Source organism: Oncorhynchus kisutch, linkage group LG19 (genome assembly GCF_002021735.2).
Source record: "Oncorhynchus kisutch isolate 150728-3 linkage group LG19, Okis_V2, whole genome shotgun sequence".
NCBI classification, from domain to species: Eukaryota; Metazoa; Chordata; class Actinopteri; order Salmoniformes; family Salmonidae; genus Oncorhynchus; species Oncorhynchus kisutch.
Genome location: NC_034192.2, coordinates 33,265,005 through 33,287,143, shown reverse-complemented (window position 1 = coordinate 33,287,143; position 22,139 = coordinate 33,265,005). Strand labels below are relative to the sequence as shown.

At 43.5% G+C, this 22,139-nt stretch overlaps 1 protein-coding gene across 2 annotated transcripts in view; it reads left to right on the top strand.

The window, feature by feature from the left end:
- The window catches only part of bcorl1 (BCL6 corepressor-like 1), a 42,612-nt gene extending 24,856 nt beyond the window's left edge, over positions 1–17,756 (top strand). Inside the window, exons 1-12 of one of the 2 annotated variants that reach the window (XM_020452603.2) lie at positions 952–1,237; positions 8,838–8,928; positions 9,056–11,656; positions 12,040–12,172; positions 12,310–12,759; positions 13,241–13,449; positions 13,714–13,971; positions 14,251–14,417; positions 14,630–14,775; positions 15,264–15,341; positions 15,598–15,757; positions 16,065–17,756. In XM_020452603.2, the coding sequence (XP_020308192.1) occupies positions 1,212–1,237; positions 8,838–8,928; positions 9,056–11,656; positions 12,040–12,172; positions 12,310–12,759; positions 13,241–13,449; positions 13,714–13,971; positions 14,251–14,417; positions 14,630–14,775; positions 15,264–15,341; positions 15,598–15,757; positions 16,065–16,401 (4,656 nt within the window). In that variant the 5' untranslated portion in view covers positions 952–1,211 and the 3' untranslated portion in view covers positions 16,402–17,756. Of the gene's footprint in view, positions 1–951; positions 1,238–8,837; positions 8,929–9,055; positions 11,657–12,039; positions 12,173–12,309; positions 12,760–13,240; positions 13,450–13,713; positions 13,972–14,250; positions 14,418–14,629; positions 14,776–15,263; positions 15,342–15,597; positions 15,758–16,064 lie in introns of those variants that run through there. The other variant, XM_020452604.2, reaches the window with a different exon arrangement.
- Positions 17,757–22,139: the final 4,383 nt, after the last annotated feature.

Genomic DNA, 22,139 nt, shown 5'->3' with positions numbered 1-22,139 from the left:
TAATTATTTTTGTGAAAATGTCATGTTTCATACTGTTTAGGAAAGTCTGTCCAAATACATTTCTGCCACAACCAGCAAGGCTATGCCTATTGGCCATACATCAAACCCATAAATCCTACTGTAATTTCATATGATAATGATGGGTACACAATTAGAGCTGGGAAGATAAACCGAAAATGATCGATACAGACCAATACCGAACACCTTTCGCAGGCATTTTGCTGATATCATTCATTACAACATGTAGCCTATACTAGAGAAATGTGAAGTTAGAATTAAATAGGTTTGCTAATATGGGTGATTGTTAATGGGACAAGTAATTGATGGCTAAAACCATCAAAATAGTAATTGTGGTTTAAAGGATAATTATTTATTTTTAAAGGAGGTGCACATTAATGTTATACACTTATCTTTCTATTTATCGTTATTGCATCTATTGAGGCAATTTATTGCGATTTGGATTGTTGTCTATATCGCCCAGATCTAGACTCCATAACATAACTACACAGTGAAATTTGAGTATTTTCTCTTCACAGACCAGCCAAGATCTTGGTCCCTCGTGTTAATTCGCTGCTCTAGAACTAATACCTCTCACTCTTTTTTGTTGGCCTGCTTTAGTCCATAAATACAACCATCATCCGTAGGGGTACTTCCATTTATTGGATTATATATTATTGTTATTCGTGCATTCATTCAATATAACTCGGTGTCTTTATGATGAAAATGTCCATTTTCACTTTGTTAATTCGGTAAGCTTTTTCAGTTTAGCGCACCGTTGCGATCCCCCTTTCCCCTTGAGCGGCTGGTGTACTGCGTTGCATGCTGGTACCTGCAGTCCTTACTCCTCCCACTGCGTGCTATGTATCGTTTGGGCGTGGAGAGCCAAACACTACAAGTCCCAGACTATCAGTCCACCTTCTTGCCCCTCTCTCCCACCAGACCGTAGACCGAGATACTGTACGGACTGTCTTGACGAACACCCCCCCCCCCCGACTTTCAGAACCGAAAACCGTCGAGATTAGTGAACAGCAACCGACAAGAACGGAAGACTTGATTCTCGCTGGAGCCGTGATATATACTGTTAATTTATACCCTGGACGAACGGGTTTGTAATTGTTTGTGCCATTTGACATCGTTATCTTGCTTGCTAATTACCTTTCGAATTATTCAGTATCAGGGACGAGAAGACTCGGTTCGGGTCGGACTCTTGCATGTCTTTGAACACAGAAGCGGTTCGGTAAGGGCTGATGAAAGAGTCAAATCAACATTTTGTGTCGCACGGCCGGAGATAAATACAGTAGGCTGTCTAAACATGCTTAGCACTGTGTAATGCAGACCAATACTGGCTTTGCGGAGACTTTGCTGCGCAAAGATCTGAAAATTGTTCGTGGTATTTTGAACATGAGTTACATTTTGTTTTCCTTATTGTGTATGGTGCACGTTACAGTAGCCAACTACAAGTTACGTGTAAATTGTTGCCCTACCCTCCGTTAGTTCTGAAAGACTTTTCATAAGAAAATTAGCTTAGGAAATAGTTAAAGTGTAATATATTCCTCATACAATCAATATTAGTCTATGCAATACAGTCCAACGTTATATCGTTTCTTCAGTCATGTTATTTATCAGTAAAATACGTCATGGACTGTACCTCGTGGTCTATGGAATGATTAAATAATATAGTCATTGGAGTTTGGAATGTTTATTCCGCGATATTTGGCTGTTGATTGATGTTGGCTTCATTATGTGACAGTCGTTAGGCACATAATGTATGTATCATGCAAGTGCGGATGGACGATGTAAGTATTTGATAGGGCAAAGGATATTCTCGTGTCAGTCGTTTCGTTCTAGATATTGGAAATGCTTGCATTGTAGGCTATTGTGCTGGGTGCTATCGCATCATTCTCGCTTCAAAAATCAAGGGTGAATTTGGTTCCATTTTGATCATGTGTAGTCTGTCTTTGACAGGCTGATCACCTGAGAGGCAATAGTGTCGTCCTTGCCGATTATCATACTACAGCTCGCCAGCTCTTTGGGCGAGTGGGATACCCGGAGTTTTAGCATGAATATGTTGGTTTTATAGAGATTAAACACATTTCTCAATTAGTTGAAATAGTATATTAAAACGACCCCGCTCGTCGACTGTATTTTCTGCATTTTCAAATGCATAGATTTGACACTCGGATGCGTCTCTTTTGTGCATGTGTGCTCCAGGCTGCGCAGTCAGTTGACCAGGCGGACAAGTCGTCTCGAGTCAGAGGGAGATCAAGTCATCTCGAGTCAGAGGGAGATTATTTTATTCTTATTTAGACGTAGCCGAAAGACTCTATGGGATAGCCACCTCATTATAGTTGGGACAGCTGTGACTTTGTTTTACCAGCATGGTGTGCAGACTGACAGCATGAGAAATTAAACCCAAAATATATGTTCTAAAATACGTCCTAGCATTCCAATGGGCTACTCAGTGGAGGAGACGGCGTATCTGCAGCACAAAGACAAACTAGCAATATAAGCAAGTAGCAACATGAGGTTACGCGATTATGAATGCAAAAGCCTCTCATTTTCAGTTATAGACGCTTGCAACTATATTCAGCCCATGTTAAACGATTTCAGCGGAGATATGTCGCCTACCTGGGATGTCACTCACGTTTTCCGGTACGGGTATGTTTCGCCAACTACACTGATTTCAACACCCGATACATTCCTCTGATATTTGCTGGTGGATAGTTATACCGGACCCATTTATAGTCATCACATTTATTTGTAGGGTGGGGTGGCTGCCTCACTTTTCCTCATTGGGTGTGTTGACGTGTGTAGTAGGTTGTCTGAAAGCTTTTAAAATGTTGCTTTCGGTCAGATATATTCATGAAGTTGCCATTCTTTAGGAATAATGCATGTGATACCTACAGTGTCTTAGCCTGTCTGCTTAGATGTCACTGCTAATTGTTCTCTTTACTTTGGAATGTGGGCATCATGGTCAAGGGCTCAAGGCAAAGGGAAACAGAAGCTAGATGTGTATGTTGAGGCTTCCCGGTGCTTTGAGACCAACTTTAGAATGAATTCTTGAGTAATAGAGTATCTGTAGTTAAGATTAAGAATGTGTATTACATTATATGGCATCATCCCCAGGTTCTCCTTGCCCCTCAGATTGATCTCTAACATGAGCTGGAAATGAGCTGAGGGTTAAGGCCGCATGAATGAGTTGGGTAGAGAGGGATTTCAAAATGATGTATCATGAAGGGTGGTGAGGAAACCATTACCCCTTCCCCCACCTGCCTACCATGTTTCTACTTCTCTCCATGGTCTCAGCCAGTCCACTCTGCTGCAGCGTGCATGGCTTGGTCAGCACTGACCAAGTCCATCCGTGCAACAGTAAAGGAGAACTGTGAGAGAGATCATAAAATATGGTTTCCAAGTATCAAGCAATTATGTGACAATTTCCCTTGGTGAAGAGGGCAAAGCATCAACTCCTATGTTAGTATCTTTATGTCCATGCAAATAGGCCTGCCTACCCATAGTTAAATGACAAAGTATACATATGGAGTAAGTGAAAGTTATTGGCAAATATGCCTTGTACCAATATTGGATGTTTCTTGATAATAATGAATATAACATATAAAATAATATAAAGTAATGTCAATTTTCTTAACTTAAACAATCAATTTACCTTCTTGGATTTTGTGACTGAGGACAGTGTGGCATCTCACCTCATCAAGCTTCTCTTTCACACAGAAAACTATTGAACAATTTCTCAATAAAAAGCACAAAAAATCACTAAACAGTGATGTCTATCCTAAATGTGCCAACTTAACATGAGTTAATGCTACTGTTAGGAATGTATAGTAGCATTAGCAAAGGGCTGGCTAATTTGTTCCCTAACAAGATAAGGTAACTGATATTTTGCTAACCTCTTCTATGGCAAGACTCATGACCTAAGAATGAGGCATTTGACCAGTTTCGGTGTATTGAGCCAATGACACTGTGATGAAAAATCAAATGTTATTGGTTGCGAACACATATTTAGTAGATATCGCAGGTGTAACCAAATACTTATGTTTCTAGCTCCAACAGTGCAGTATACCTAACAATACACACAGAGTCCGGAATACATTTGTATATATAGTGTATATATATTTGTATGTGGACACCCCTTCAAATTAGTGGATTGGGCTATTTCAGCCACACCCGCTGTTGACGGGTGTATAAAATTGAGCACACAGCCATGCAATCTCCATAGACAAACATTGTCAGTAGAATGGTCTTACTGAAGAGCTCATTGACTTTCAACATGGCACCTTCATAGGATGCCTCCTTTCCAACAAGTCAGTTCGTAAAATATCTGCCCTGCTGGAGCTGCCCCTGGTCAACTAAGTGCTGTTATTGTGAAGTGGAAACGTCTAGGAGCAACAATGGCTCAGCCACGAAGTGGTGGGCCACACAAGCTCACAGAACGGGACTGCAGAGTGATGAAGAGCGTAACGCGTAAAAATCATTTGTCCTCGGTTGCAACACTCACTACAGAGTACCAAACTGCCTCTGGAAGCAACGTTAGCACAATAACTGTTCGTCTGGAGCTTCATGAAATGGGTTTCCATGGCCGGGCAGCCACACATAAGTCTAAGGTCACCATACGCAATACCGCACGTAAGCCTAAGATTACCATACGTAATGCCAAGCATCGGCTGGAGTGGTGTAAAGCTTGTCTCCATTGGACTCTGATGCAGTGAGTGATGAATCACGCTTTACCATCTGGCAGTCTGACGGAAGAATCTGGATTTGGCGGATGCCTGGAGAACGCTTCCTGCCCTAATGCATAGTGCCAACTGTAAAGTATGGTGGAGGAGGAATAATGATCTGGGGCTGTTTTTCATGGTTCAGGCCAGGCCCTTTAGTTCCAATCAAGGGAAATATTAACGCTACAGCATACAATGATATTCTAGACAATTCTGGGCATCCAACTTTGTGGCAACAGTTTGGGGAAGGCCTTTTCCTGTTTTAGCATGACAATGCCCCCATGCCCAAAGCAAGGTCCATACAGAAATGGTTTGTTGAGATCGGTGTGGATTAACTTGACTGGCCTCCACAGAGCCCTGACCTCAACCCCATCAAACACCTTTGGGATTAATTGGAACGCCGACTGCGAGCCAGGCCTAATTGCCCAACATCATGGGCGGGACCAACTCCATATTAATGCCCATGATTTTGGAATGAGATGTTTGACGAGCAGGTGTCCACAAACATTTGGTCATGTAGTGTATGTCCAGTACCAGTCAAAAGTTTGGACACACCTACTCATTCCAGGGTTTTTCTTTATTTTTACTATTTTCTACATTGTAGAATATTAGTGAAGGCATCAAAAATATGAAATAACACATATGGAATCATGTAGTAACAAAAGAAGTGTTAAACAAATCTAAATATTTGTTATATTTGAGATTCTTCAAAGTAGCCACCCTTTGCCTTGATGACAGCTTTGCACACTCTTGGCATTCTCTTAACCAGCTTCATGAGGTAGTCACCTGGAATGCTTTTCCAACAATCTTGAAGGAGTTTGCACATATGCTGAGCACTTGTTGGCTGCTTTTCCTTCCCTCTGCTGTCCAACTCATCCAAAACCATCTCATTTGGGTTGAGGTTGGGTGATTGTGGAGGCCAGGTCATTTGATGCAGCACTCAAATAGGCCTTACACAGCCTGGAGGTGTGTTTTGGGTCATTGTCCTGTTGAAAAACAAATGATAGTCTCACTAAGATGGGATGGCGTATCACTGCAGAATGCTGTGGTAGCCATGCTGGTTAAGTGTGCCTTGAATTCTAAATAACTCACTGACTGTGTCACCAGCAAAGCACCATCACACCTCCATGCTTCACGGTGGGAACCACACATGTGGAGATCATCCGTTCATCTACTCTGCGTCTCACAAAGATTCGGCGGATGGAACAAAAACTCAAATTTGGACTCATCAGACCAAAGGACAGATTTCCACTGGTCTAATGTCCATATGGCTTGTGTTTCTTTGACCCAAACAAGTCTCTTCTTCTAGTAGTGGTTTCTTTGCAACTATTCAACCATGAAGGCCTGATTCACGAAGTCCCCTCTGAACAGTTGATGTTGTTATGTCTTTTACTTGAACTCAGTGAAGCATTTATTTGGGCTGCAATTGCCGATTTCTGAGGCTGGTAACTCTAATGAACTTGTCCTCTGCAGCAGAGGTAACTCTGGGTCTTCCTTTCCTGTGGGGGTCCTCATGAGATTCAGGCATTCGTCATAACGCTTGATGGTTTTTATGACTACACTTGGGGAAAAAGTTCTTGACATTTTCCAGATTGACTGACCTTCATGTCTTAAAGTAATGACGGCCTGTCTATTCTCTTTGCTTATTTGAGCAGGTCTTGCCATAATATGGACTTGGTCTTTTACCAAATAGGGCTATCTTCTGTGTACCAACCCTGTCTTGTCACAACACAACTTATTGGCTCAAACTTCCACAAATTGGCTCAAAAATTCCACAAATTAACTTTTAACAAGGCAAACCTGTTCATTGAAATGCATTCTATGTGACTACCTCATGAAGCTGGTTGAGAGAATGCCAAGAGTGCAAAGCTGTCATCAAGGCAAAGGGTGGCTACTTTGAAGAATCTAAAATATATTTTGATTTGTTTAACACTTTTTTGGTTACTACATGATTCCATATGTGTTATTTCATAGTTTTGATGATGTCTTCACTATTCTACAAGTTAGAAAATAGTTTAAAAAATAAAGAAAAACCCTTGAATGAGTAGGTGTGTCCAAACTTTTGACTGATACTGTATGTATGTATGTATGTATGTATGTATGTATGTATGTATGTATGTATGTATGTATGTATGTATGTATGTATGTATGTATGTATGTATGTATGTATGTATGTATGTATGTATGTATGTATGTATATACAGTTGAAGTCGGAAGTTTACATAAACTTAGGTTGGAGTCATTAAAACTCATTTTTCAACCATTCCACAAATGTATTGTTAACAAACTATAGTTTTGGCAAGTCGGTTAGGACATACTTTGTGCATGACACAAGTAGTTTTTCCAACAATTGTTTACAGACAGATTATTTCCCTTATAATCCACTGTATCACAATTCCAAAGGGTCAGAAGTTTACATACACTAAGTTAACTGTGACTTTAAACAGCTTGGAAAATTCCAGAAAATTATGTCATGGCTTTAGAAGCTTCTGATAGGCTAATTGATATCATTTGAGTCAATTGGATGTTTACCTGTGGATGTATTTCAAGGCTTACCTTCAAACTCAGTGCCTCTTTGCTTGACATCATAGGAAAATCAAAAGAAATCAGCCAAGACTTCAGAAAAACAATTGTAGACCTCCACAAGTCTGGTTCATCCTTGGGAGAAGCCACTGCTCCAAAACCGCCAAAAAAAACTACGGTTTGCAACTGCACATGGGGACAAAGATCGTACCTTTTGGAGAAATGTCCTCTGGTCTGATGAAACAAAAATAGAACTGTTTGGCCATAATGACCATCGTTATGTTTGGTGGACAAAGGGGGAGACTTGCAAGCCGAAGAACACCATCCCATCTATCAAGCACGGGGGTGGCATCATCATGTTGTGGGGATGCCTTGCTGCAGGAAGGACTGGTGCACTTCACAAAATAGATGGCATCATGAGGGAGGAAAAATATGTGGATATATTGAAGCAACATCTCAAGACATCAGTCAGGAAGTTAAAGCTAAAATGTGTCGTCCGAATTGACAATGTCCCAAGCATACTTCCAAAGTTGTGGCAAAATGGCTTAATTAAGGACAACAAAGTCAAGGTATTAGAGAGGCCATCACAAAGCCCTGACTTCAATCCTATAGAAAATTTGTGGGCAGAACTGAAAAACCGTGTGTGAGCAAGGAGGCCTACAAACCTGACACAGTTACACCAGCTCTGTCAGGAGGAATGGGTCAAAATTCACCCAAATTATTGTGGGAAACTTGTGGAAGGCTACCTGAAACGTTTGACCCAAATTTAAACAATGTTAAGGCAATGCTACCAAATACTAATTGAGTGTATGACAGAAACTTCTGACCCACTGGGAATGTGATGAAATAAATAAAAGCTGAAATAAATAATTCTCTCTACTATTATTCTGACATTTCACATTTTTAAAATAAAGTGTTGATCCTAACTGACCTAAGACAGGTAATTTTTACTAGGATTAAATGTCAGAAATTGTGAAAAGCTGAGTTTAAATGTATTTGGCTAAGGTGTATGTAAACCTCTGACTTCAACTGTATGTATGTATGTATGTGCGTATATAATTTTGATTTGATTTATTAGGATCTCCATGAGCCGACACCAATGGCGACAACTAGTCTTATTGCGGTCCGACATAGCGAGAAAGAGATTACAGACAAAATACTTTACAATTTATATACATTTAAAAACGTTAACATGTAGTGTAATGGTGTATAGACGGTATATGAATAGGAAAGGTGAGTTCAGCAGTAGTTCTATAGAATGAGCCTAAACTACAGTATATACATATATAGTGGGTAAAACAGTACGTAAACATGATTAAAAAGTGACCCGTGTTCGATGACTATTTACATAGGACAGCAGTCTCTAAGGTGCAGGGTGGAGTACCGGGTGGTAGCCGGCTGGTAAAAATAGAAAATAAAAATGCAATATATGTGCAATTGTCTCTTTTAGAACAACCTGTCTTTTTCAGAACGTTTTACAAGATCAAAAAAGGTCAATGCAGTCACAACTTTGTTTCATGTTAAAGAAAAGAACAATCAGATCATCACAGATCATACTAAGTCTTCTATCTGTTTGTTCAACAGCATAGCGTCTTATACAGAGGAAGACCCCAATGCTGCAGACCTGAGGTCAACTACACCTAAGGAATGTTGTGTTAATGAAACACATATGCAGGTAATTTTTGTGCCTGAACACTGACTGAGTGAACTGTCAGCTTCACAGATGATGCAATGGTGCTTTACCTGGGAGATATTTACATGAGTAGTGAACATGGTCTTTATGTACCTTTCTTGTTATCTAGGTGGATCCCACTCCAATGAATGTAGGGGATGAAGGCACAGTGAGCAGAGAGATCAGTGCTCCGATTAAAGCATCTGCTAGCATGGTGGGAAATCCCCCTCAGACGCTGCCCCCTGAGCTCAGAGGAGATGTGCCCCTCAGTCAGCAAAACAAGACCAGCACAGAAACAGACTGTAAAATGCCAGCCAACGTCTGTTCAGACCCTAGCAACTTCACCCATTGCCCAATGGACCCTCCCCCTCAAGAACACAACAATGCTCCAACGTCAGGCCCTCCCCTCATTATCTCTGACAAGAGAGAAAACAAGAGGTCAGAGGTCCCCAAATCCAAGGCTGATGGTCCTAGGGTCTTTCCCACACATCATTGGCCGTGTGGTATGAAGAACAGCTCTGAGGACCCAGTTAACCCAAGCCACAGTGGTGTGACGTCCAATAAGAAACCACATGTTCAGACCCAGTCAGTGATTAGTCTTCCCGCTGGGTTTCAACGCTCAACACTGTTTAAACCAGGCCAGCCTGTTACTTTTCTTCCCTCCACTAACTTCTCATCTCCACTCTGCAAAATCATTCTTCCTCCCGCATTGGGTCAGATCGCAGCATTGAGAGAAGCCACAGCCAGCCAGTTTCAGAAGGGGAGTCAACCACTAAGCGCAGCTGCTGGTGTTGCGCCACTGCTGCAGACTTATCCATATCACTTCTCAGTGGGTCAATGTCCAGCACCTCAAAAGAAAACACCCAACTCAACACCCAAACTCAAATGTAACTCGACATCCAGTAGCAAGAGCTCCAAAGCTGGGAGGGAGCATAAATCCACTATCGCCTCAGTCGTGGCCTCTCCCACTATTGCACTCCCAATACAGCACCCAGCATTAGGCTCTGCCGCACCAACCCGCTTCACGTTGTCTCCCTCCGCTGCCATCTGCTGTGGCCCGACACTGGCCAGCATCACCACTCAGGGCAGGCTGCTGAACTATGTGGAGAAAGACCTTACGCACCGCAGTGCAGACAAGACATCCGTAGGCTTTCTAAAACTGAAAGCTCCATCTGCTGCTGATGACCATGCAGTTGCATGCCCGACTGAAGCAAGAGATGTGCCCCTCGACCTGTCCGCCAAGTCGAAGCGTCCAAAAACGGTTGCCACCACAGTGCATCTCCATAACAAAGCACGTCAGAAAGTTGCCCTCCACCCAAAGAGGCCCCATACTGCCACGTATGGCTCTGCCGCGCCATACCCCATCCTACCCAACACCCAGCGAAATGGGGCTCTAAAGCATGCTAGTAGGCCCCTAACTCATCAGGGTTTGGAACCCAACTCATCCTGGGTCAAAGGTTCCTCTCAAGCCCCCATTAATAACCTCCCAGGAACCTATGTAGGTGTGGCCAGCCCCATACTTGCTTCCACCCTGCGTAGCAAAGATGGGAAGGGGTCCTTTGAGGACGAGTTCCAGACTTTCGCTAGACAGGAGACTATCTCTATCATTGACCAAGGGGAACACCTTGCCTCAAGGGGAAAGAAGGCATCATTCATGACTAAGGGCAACCAGCACGTATATGGAATCAAGCACCCTAACAGTACCAGCCCAGCTGTAACACAAAACTGTCCTTCTAAGGGGGCTTTCGCCACAGCTCTGCCCGGCTCTGCCAACTCACACTCTCATCAGAAATCTGGAAGTGTCAAAGCAGCAATCCCATACTCCCTCACTGTCCTCAAGCCGTTATGGCAGCGACCAGCACTTCTTCCTCACCAAGGTGCTTCTGTTCAGAGAAAGGTCATTCAAGGGACTCCCAAGGTCAAGGGGGGCACAGGTTCAGATGGTCCCAAATTTCAGGGTACCCATCAAAGCCCGTCCAGAATGGAAGCCGAAAAGTGGGACAGAACCAAGTCCCCCCTGTCCAACCTTGAGTCCATAGTGAAGCAGAAATCTCTAGAGACCACTGCATTGACTAGCGAGGGATACTGCCATCTAGCACCTGTGGCATCCAGAAAGCCTGAAGTGGTGAGCTCCCACACTGCGGGCCAGGACATATTGTTACATCAGACTGCTGCTTTTGGATGCCCACCTATCAGATCTGTGGAGACCAACAAGACACTTTCCTTTCAAGAGGATTCCACACAAGTTATGAACAAACTTGAGAAAACGAGTGTCTCGGAGTCCAAAGAAAAGAGTACTGAGAAACATATTAAACTGGGGGAGCAGGCAGGTGGCAAAGAGATACAGGTCTCTGCAAACAGCACCAGCCACACCCATGCCTTTAGAAGCGGTGGTTCAGCTAACAGAAACAGGATGGACAGCAAATTGGCCCAGGAGTTGGAGGGAGGAACGGTGAAGGAGGAGAATATGGCCCCTGCTGGTCTCGCTCCCCATGCTAAATTGGAGGGGATTGCCCTATCCATCCTCACTGGGCAGTGTGCAGGGGTAGCCGAGGTGGAGAAGACCAATGGAATTAAAGAGGAGTCTCCCACCAAAGCGAAAGCTGCCATCAGCAAACAGAAGAAGCCCCCTAGTCCAAGGAAGCTGGCAAAGGAGAAGTCTGCGGCGCCAGTGAAGAAAAAGCACGACCAGGAAGCCATTCCAGTTAAGAAAGAAACAAGTCCCAAAAAGGTAAGTTGCTATTCTGCTGTTGCCCTATTTAGAATTCCATTTAGATGAGTTGCTTTGATTATGTGTTGTTTTCAATGGCATGATTGTCTTTTGTTGGCTGAACAAAGAAAGAAAAACCACTACATTCACACACTTGACTCATCCGCATTTCTAACATCATTTTAAAAAATCTGTGAAATATCAACCGCCTGTCAAAACATACCTACCTGTGTTATTGCATTATGATTCAAGTATACTGATTTGAAATACAAAAAGGCAATTCAGTGTTTATACAGTCCAGTTGTTTCTCCGTATGCTCTCCATCACCATCCAAGCTTAATGATCGATTACCTGAATGGTCTATTTAGTGCACTCACTTTGTCCCCTGTGTGTTGCCACGGAAGAAACCATGTGTACCTGTACTGGAGCACAGTCTGTCGCGGGTGGAACCATCCCCACACAGGGATGAGGGGGAGAACACTCGCAAGGAGACGAGCAGCCCGACTGATAACAAGCAGGCTGCTTACAACAAACCAGGTAGGTCTGTCTCTTGTGACAGTCTAGAATCGAACTTCACCTACTACACCTCAGCCAAAGTCCTTCGTCACGATTCCTCTTGTCCACTTTGTTTTAGAGCGCTGTGAGTGAGTCTGTTTTTGATGTGGGTTCCACAGGTAGCGTGAGCAGTCCTCTCCTCAGTCCCCAGAGATCTGAGACCCCAGTCTCCCTCAGCAGCCCTGGCAGACCCAGTAAGGAGCCAGCGTTCTCCGAGAGCTCCACCCCCAGGCTGAGGAGGGGCCGGCGGAGGGCTGATGAGGCTCGGCTGGACGACTGGGGCTTCGCTACTCCCTCTCCTCCACCTCCCTCAACTCCTCCTCCCCCTACATACCCGCCACCCCGCCGGCCCAGGGGCAGACCGCGCACCAACCCCCTGCCTAAGAAGGCTGAACAGTGCAAGGCCAGGCCCTTCCCCAGCACTGAGGGAGACACCCCGAAACGCAAGAAACGGAACCGCTGCCGGAACAGGAAGTATCAGAATGGGGAGTATATCACAGAGAAAGACAAGGATGGAGACGGAGAGGGGGAGGAAAGATCTGTCCTCACCAGACAGGGTACTCGATCAGGTACGGTTCACCTGGAAATGAAAAATAAAATAGACAGTGCAGTTGAAGGTTTGTTTGGATGTGGACCTTACACAGTGGGCCTTACACAATGCAAAGTTGGGTAGAGTTGAGTGACTGGATATAACTGTAAACAGTATAACTGATTTTGAATACAGTAGCTTCCCTCTATTTGTAGTTTATTATGTGAAATCATCCATGTATGTGCCATTAATGCACTCTTTATTTTGGATGGCACACTTCAGCAGAGATGGAAGGCATGTTTACTGTGAAGGGGCTAGCCTCATTGTTTGTGCCTCTAGCTGCCATCCACTACCAAGTGTGAAGAGTATACAAGAAGTCTGCCCAAACAAATATTGTGGCTTTATATGAGCCTGTCTGTACACAGCTGGTCATCCTCACCAGCATGAGACCACACCAACATTTACCAACACCCAACATACTGCTTATAAACGTTGAGTAAATCTTTTCTGTGTTGTGCTAGATTTGAGGACTGGCATGTACCCACGCCTCAGTGCCACTCTGACCTGTCGTGGCGCCAGCCCAGAGCCTGGTCACAGGAGGCCCTCGTTCACCCGCTCAGGGTCGGTGCGGCGCCCGGAGAGAGAGGCCTGCCCAGAGCCCAGCGACAAGCCCTCTGGGAAGAGGAAGTTCAAGAGCAAGCACTTGAGTGACACAGACGAGCCCAAGAAGGTAGGAAGTTTAGCAGCATCCAGCGCAGAGGCCATAGATCTGGAGTTTCTGTTTCCTGTCAAACAAATCCTTGTTGTGAGATACTGTGTGCCGTGATGAGCCTAAAAGCTTGGCTCGTGGTGCCCCCTTGTGGCACAAATCTGTACTACGTATTTTGTGCTCTGGCAGCTGATTTCCTCCAGCGCAGAATGTGAGGCCGTTCGTCCTTGCTGTCACACTCTGTCACACACGACTTTCTCATTACCCTGTTTTTTTTTTATGCAGCTCAAGACCAAGCGTTCCAGCTTGGGCAAGCGCCCTACCTCTGTGGCAACTGATGATGACAGCCCCAACGCTAAGAAACCAGCAGGCCTCCCGGCCACCCCTAAGGGCCCGACCTCCCCTCCAGCCAGTAAGAAAGGAAGAGGAGGGGCACCAGAGTCTCCTCCTAGCAGACCTGTTCCTCCAGAGGTTCGCCGGCTCATTGTCAACAAGAACGCCGGGGAAACTCTGCTACAAAGAGCCGCCCGATTGGGCTACCAGGTACTGCTCTACTGCACTTTCCCCCTGCCATTACTCAGGTGTGATGGGCCCTACACCTCATACCAGACCCTAACCCCAAACAGAATTCAGTTTATCAAACATAAATGTACATTACATGTACATTTGAGTCATTTAGCAGACCCTCTTAGCCAGAGTGACTTATAGTTAATGCATTCATCTTAAAATACCTAAGTAGCTAAAGGTTACCTCAATAAAGGAGTTATCAGCAAAGTCATGGCTAGTAGGAAAAGACAAGTTCAAGTGTTCTATTTTCTTTAGGATGTGGTGCACTATTGTCTGGAGAAGGATGTGCGGGAGGTCAATCGGCGTGACAACGCAGGTTACACAGCTCTCCACGAGGCCTGCTCTCGAGGCTGGAGCCATATCGTCCAGGTGCTGCTGAAGTATGGCGCCGACGTCAACTGCAGCGCCCAGGACGGAACACGGTGAGCTTCTAAGCACTACTGAACAGACTTAATGAGGATATTGTTTGCCATACACTCCTGAGCTGAAGGGTTATGCCTGCAATAAATCACTTTCTGGGCTATATCTGTTGCATAAAATATAACATTCAAGCTTGGCTTATATGAGATCCGTTGAAATGTATGTTAGTTGAAGAAGTGAAAAGTAACACATTTGTGCTATTGTATTTTGTCAGGCCCATCCATGACGCAGTAGCCAGTGATAATCTACCTGTGGTGTGGATGCTGCTGAACCACGGGGCAGACCCCACCCTGGCCACCTACTCTGGGCAGACAGTGGTCAAACTGGCCCAGAGCCCCAGCATGAAGACCTTCCTCAAAGGTACTCTAACCTGTCATCTCCTTAACCTTTGACCCCTGTGACAGACATCACACAACATTGTCACAGATCACTAGCATTGGAGGATTACTCATTTTGTTGATCTTATTGTCATTCATATCAGTGCCTGATGCTGTTTGACGTTTCCAGATTTACACCAGAAAACAGACTATTATATTTTTATTTTACCTTTATTTAACTAGGAAAGTCGGTTAAGAACAAATTCTTATTTAGAATGACGGCCTACACCGGCCAAACCTGGACAACGCTGGGCCAATTGTGTGCCGACCTATGGGACTCCCAATTACGGCCGGTTGTGATACAGCCTGGAATTGAACCAGGGTCTGTAGCGATGCCCCTACCACTGAGATGCAGTGCCTTAGACCGCTGCGCCGCTCTGGAGCTCACTCAGGAGTCTGTCCTGTTCAGAACGTCACAGGGTAGTGTTTTGTGGCCTTTTTTAATCTGACCCTGAATGTTCTTTGTTTCAGAATACTTCACAGACCTGGAGGGGAGAAGTGACCAGGACCCCAGCCTGCCATGGGAATTCTACAGCAGCTCTGTGTTTGGTAAGAAACCTTCGCTTGATTCGTTTCTTTTCCTCACCATTGACCTCTGCATCCACTGTTATCTGTGTTATGACTTGATTAGAATGCATAGGGTATATGTCATGATTAGAATGCATAGTGTGGTTGTTAGGAACAGAACAGTCCACTAGGGGAGCCTTAAGCACATGGTCAAACAAGAGGCTCTTAGTACTTAGAACGAAGGTGAAGCGAGTTCTCCCGGCCATCCTGAGCTCACGTCACAAAATGTTTTTTTCAGAGACTGGCCAGGAGGCATGCTGGGACTTCCTGCTCTCGCAGCGGGAGGAGGAGAGAGAGGGGAGTAAGGAGAGAGACTCCGATGGGGACTGTCTCCTGTTTGAATTTTCTTCAGAGCCCCTCTTAACCTGCTTCCATGTCCAAGTGTCGTTAACCCAGGGGTGAGTCAACACCAAAGCAGAAAATCACCTGTCAATGAGTCAACACCAAAGCAGAAAATCACCTGTCAATGAGTCAACACCAAAGCAGAAAATCACCTGTCAATGAGTCAACACCAAAGCAGAAAATCACCTGTCAACACAATCATTCAAATACATAGTCCCAGCTTTTCCACCCATATTCTAGTGCTTTTGTTTCTGCTTGTCATTTTAAACCCAGAAGCACCTTTTGAAATCCTTGCAACCACTCTTCAGATTGTTGGATAGGCTCAGCTAGTTGTAATACAAACCTTATGTTTGTCCCTGACAGCTTTTGCAATTGGTTCCTGTTGACGGATGTTTTGAAGCGGCTGAAGATGTCGTCCCGGATATTCCGGGCGCGGTACCCGCACTTGGAGGTGGTGAGCCTGGCTCGGACAGAGCTGTGGAGGCAGGTGTCGGTCAGCCAGGTGAGCACAGCCTCTGCACAGCCTCAGGGAGAGGAAGTGGAGGAGGAGGAGGACAGGGAGGGGGCGGGGCTGGTGGAGCTGGTACGCTGTGTACTGGAGCTACAGGGACTGCTGGGTTCCTCCATTCACATCCTACAGGAGGACGAGGGGGAGGAGGAAGGGGACAGGACGGATACAGCCACTCCCTGCAGCCGGTAGCCCACCCTCCTCTCGCTCTCAGCCCCTCACACATCCAAACTGTTCCTCTACACATCCCCAGTGTCTCAACCTAACCTCCCCGCGAGCAGCAGATCAAAGTAAACCATGTCTGGAGGCGCCGTCGTAACGGTGGTTGTGGCCAAGCTCTGGCTACGCCACTGGGAAGAACACACCTCACTAATGACCTGGGACCTCCACGTTGAGGTGAAATGGGGGCCACGACAGCGCCACCTCGTGGATGGGTGCTCAGTGCTGGAGGGCAGCTTTCAGGTTCCAATCTGTAGGTATATTTCAGAATCCAAGAAAAAAAATCAGAAACCCCCTTTTTTCTGATTCTATATGTTTATGTTAATATATGTATATCTTGCCACCAGGGTGAACACATTTGGTTGTCATGTATTTGTGTGGCAAGGGATGGATTATGTTTTAGGATTTTTTTGGTATGTGGTTTTGTTCAGTTTGTTCCTGAGGGAAAGCGAATATTTTGGGGTGGGAGATAATCCAAGGCTTTTATCTTGGTGAACTCTTGCGTGCAGCTAAGAGGCTTACAGCCAGGCCAGGCCAGCTAACAGTGGCAGGAAGGCCCTGGGGCCAGATGGTCCCTCCGTTAACCTGGGAGACCCACAGAGAACAGACCACGGACACACACATCTTCCCAGCTAACAGAACCATAGAACCATAGTGATCTAGAACTGATCTAGAACATGTGGACAACTTTCAGTAACTGAGAGGAAGTGCCACATGGTATCTGTGGAGTCCAGGGTCCTCTGGTTAACCTTCACTTTGCTGCATAAGACTGACTCATGGGAGGGATTGGATAGGTATCCTTTTACTGCTCCTTGCTCATCACTCCTCCGTCCTCCTCATTGCGCTACAGACGGACTCCAACGTGCTTTGTGGCGCGTGTGTTTTATTTACACTGTTTGTGCTTAATTTAATGGTCATTAATATATTTGAAAAAAATTATTTGTATGGTTGGTGCTTCATTTGAAATGTACAATTAAGGATTCCTTTATCCTTCCCGAGATTTTCGTTTTTCCCTTATTGCAAACAGTATTTTAACAAGCAAAAGTACAGTTTTATTGTACTGGTGCTAAGCTAGAATTTGTGTTGACAATCAATGAAGTTTTTGTTTGAAGTTAAAAACCAATAAATTATATTTAATTAAGGTGAAGTGACAGAAATGTAAAGAGAGAGTATAGTTTCATTACCTATGATGGAGAAAGTGGAATACATCTAGTCTGGAGAAGAGGACAATAATGTACTGCTTGTGTGAGTGCTGTTAAAACAGGTTAACCTTTTATTTGATTATTTTTTATGAAATCAACCAGAATAAAGCATGATTGTGAAGTATTGTTTGTGGGTATTCATTTCACTCTTCTGAAAGCATACCCATCTAGCACATTTACTTCCTTGGAAGTTGTGGGAATGTACGTTTTTGGTTTCCCATTGGTTCTGGGAACGAAGCCATACGCTTCCCGACTGGTAAAACTGAATGTTTTTAAACGTTCTGAGAATGGAAGTGAAAATTATACCTGTTCTGGGAACGTACATTTTTTAGGTTGCATTGAGGTTCTGAGAATGTTTAACTATGGTACCCTGAATGTTTTCCTCTGAGGTTTTATTAACGCTCTGAGAAAAGAAATGATATGTTATTTGGAGGTTTTTGAATAACTTCCTTAAAACTTACACTGAATGTTTCAAGTGTTTTTAATACCAATTCTATCTTATTTTGGGTTAACTTTTTTTGAACTCCTATCACAGATAGGCATTATTCATGGAAAAACATATTTTTTATTGTAACACAGCATCAGTGAGATTCAATCCTATAATATTTTGTTCACTAGCCATGGAATTAGCATGCTAGCTCCATCCTGGTGGTGCGGTGAACTAAGTTTTTTTCCCCATACAAAGGTGTTCCTTTTATTGTATTTAAACAGACCCCTTCTCAAAGGAAACAAGCGCTCATTAAAATCAGGTGTGGCCAATTACTGGGTGCGGCCAACACCTGAACACAGGATAGAGGGAGTTTTGTTGATACTGAGAACGGAATGTATATGTTTTTAAATAACATTCTTAGAACTTTCTCTGAACATTACTAAAGTTTTCTTATGGGAAGTCTTATCATTCTCTGAATAATTTAAGAACATGACTTGAAATAGAACCATGAGGAAATGTTATGCTGAAGTACTGAAATTCAACACAGAAGAACATTGTTTCTTAACGATCTTGGAACAATTTGAGAACATTACTTTAAAAAGAACCATAAGGAACCTGTAGGAAACATTATGCTGAAGTACTGAAATTCCCACAGAAAAACGTTGTTTCTTAACGTTCTCTGAACTATTTCAGAACATTCCCAATGTCAAACCAGTTGGAGAACGTTCCTAGAACATTACCAAAATTGAAATGAAATGTAACTATGTTTGAACTCTAAGGAAACGTTCTGTTAAAGTAATAAATACCAAGAAAATGTGCGAAGTGTTCCAAAGCCAAGCAACTATCCTGCACCGTTCCCAGAATGTTGTGGGAAGGTTGTATGTGAAATAACCGTAGGACAACCACGCTCTCACCAAACATATGGTTCTCAGAACGTTATGTGCTATCTGGGTGTATTATATTTACAGTCAGTTGCTCTGAGCTCATTTTAAGATAACGCTTACCACAACCTTTTACATTTTAGATCGTATTGTGTAAGTCTAAAGGAAGACCGATAGATAGGTGTGGTGCGAGGCACACAAATGTTCGCTGGAACATGGTCGTAATCCTCTGACTGGTGATAAATCGACCTCTTGAAGAGGTGTATGTAACCTACCCAATCTTATCAGCCTAATGACCATGATTGCCAATTACATCAAAAAATGTATAGCATAAATAGGCCCACTGTAAATTATAAATGAACTTCTCTGAAATACCATTCAGAACTTGCACTGTCAAGCAAATATCCATCTTCGTATGAAATTCAAAGGTACACAGCATGACTCAAACCCCAGCATGGTGCTGTGATAAGGATCTGATGATCTCCACAAAAGAGATCGAGTGACCTAAGTCTCGTGCCATAAATCAGTAAAGCCGGAGGGGTGCAAAGTGTAGAAGCCTACCTGCGTCAAGTCACGGCCGTCTTGCTGTATCACCACTAGTTTTAATTTAACTGGGTTTGGTTTTTGCAATTGAAAATACTTTTTTTTTTTTTTTAACTAGGCAAGTCCGTTAAGAACAAATTCTTATTTACAATGACAGCCAACTGGGGAACAGTGGGTTAACTGCCTTGTTCAGAATGACAGATTTTTACCTTGTCAGCTCGGGGATTAAATCCAGCTACCTTTTAGTTACTTACTAGTGGTTCTAACCACTAGGCAGGTCTATTTATTGCCACCCGCCGCTGATGATGATATAATTCTGCGTAACATAATAAATGTGTCATTATAGGATATTTTAGAACACTCTTTGAAAAACTCTCTTGAGTATCCAGTATTTAAATTGTGATGCCCATATACATTTCTATTATCAAAATATATTTTCCACCAGATGGCATCGTGATGATAGAGAAAAATGGGGAATTAGTTGCACTTACAAATGATGGAGTAGTTGTGATCAAGCTGTGCGTTGCACAAATATGCCACCTGTGTCAAAGTTGCCAATGCGTGAGACATCTATATAGAACAGGGCTCTCCAACCCTGTTCCTGGAAAGCTACGCTCCTGTAGGTTTTCACTCCAACCCCAGTTGTAACTAACCTGATTCAGCTTATCAACCAGCTAATTATTAGAATTAGGCATGTTAGATTAGGGTTGGAGCTAAAACCTACAGGACAGTAGCTCTCCAGGAACAGGGTTGGAGAGCCTGTTATAGAATGATCTATCCTGGGACTGTCCCAGACAGTCCTTGATTAGAGGGGCACAATTAAAAAATCCAGAGTTGAGTTTGAAGGGTCTATCTATCCTATACTTTTTTCCCCCCATTTTCCCTTTTTTTTCCCCATCTCCCATTCTGTTACACTAATGACAGAGTTAAACTGATTTAGACCGGTGACACCAGGTGGGTGCAGTTAATTAGCAGGTAGAAGAGAAAGCCAGCAGGCTCCGGAACTCATTGGGTAAGAGTTGAATACTCCTGGGATAGACCATTGAGACAGTGTTTCTATAAATGAAATGTGTGCCTTCACCTGATCTGTCTTGAAGAAAGGATGTATTGACATGTCATGTTTGCATTGTATGCTTGGAAGACTTGCAAGTACCAGGGTACCAGCGGGGTATATCTAAAGCTGCCTGTTAATATCTCCTTGTCATATGTGTTCCTCTCACTGTCTCCAAGGGTGCTTTTCCAGATGATAGGTGCATCTGACAGCCTGGATGTCATCCTGGTTAGGTTTCCAGGGATGTAATACAGGAAATATTGATATGCAACTAAGCCATGATAGCATATCTCATGAGATTTCTCATGAAGTCATAAAAGGTGTTGGTCACTGAGCAAAAATGACAAGACATGAGTGAAAAGCTTTTTAAAACCTCGGAGTACATGTACAGTACCAGTCAAAAGTTTGGACACCTACTCATTCCAGGGTTTTTCTTATTTTTTACTATTTTCTACATTGTAAAAGTTACTGCTTATTTGAGCTGTTCTTGACATGATATGGACTTGGTCTTTTACCAAATATCTTCTGTATAACACCCCTTCCTTGTCACAACACAACTGATTGGCTCAAACACATTAAGAAGGAAAGAAATTCCAAGGCACGCCTGTCAACTGAAATGCATTCCAGGTGACTACCTCATGAAGTTGGTTGAGAGAATGCCAAGGGTGTGCAAATCTGTCATCAAGGCAAAGGGTGGCTACTTTGAAGAATCTAAAATATCAAGTATATTTTGATTTGTTTAACACTTTGGTTACTGCATGATTCCATAGGTGTCATTTCATAGTTGTGATGTCTTCACTATTATTCAACAATGTAGAAAATAGTAAAAATGAAGAAACACTATTGAATGAGTAGGTGTGTCCAACCTTTTGACTGGTACTGTATGTCAACACACAGATTCAGCAGCCAGCATGGCTAAAACATGACACTGACATACCAAAAGAACAAGCCCCTCATTGCGGGGGCCCCCTTTATGCAACCCCCAAAGTTACTATAGTTCAGCACTTCTGCAACACTTCTTCTGTACAGTCTGACAGAGCTAGAGTCAATCAATTTCTTCTAGGTAGCAAGTTCCTTACAGATATGAATGTTCCAAGAGTGAACCCTTAGTTAACATAGCCCCCTAAAACCTACATGACAGTAGCTCTCCAGGAACATGGTTGGAGAGCCCTGTTATAGAATGACAGTGTTTAACTCTGTGATTATTGTAGCAGAATGGGAGATAAAAAAATATAGGACAGATAGACCCTTCAAACTCAACTCTGGACCTCGAAGCCAGTTCCACTGCATTTTTTCATTCTCCTCCTCTAACCAGGGACTGATTTAGACCTGGGACACCAGGTGGGAGCAATTCATTATCAGGTTGAACTGAAAACCAGCAGGCTCCGGACCTCGTAGGGTAAGAGCTGAATACCCGTGGTCTAGGGGTACGTACATGCAATGATGTGAAGATATATCATTGTTTTATATGCTCAACTGCTTTGAAAAATGTGTTTTCTGTACAATCATACTTGATTTATCTATAATATCCATACTGTGTAAGTGATTATCAAAAATCTGGCAATTGGATGCCAAAGATTGCATACATTTGAATGCTTTGACAA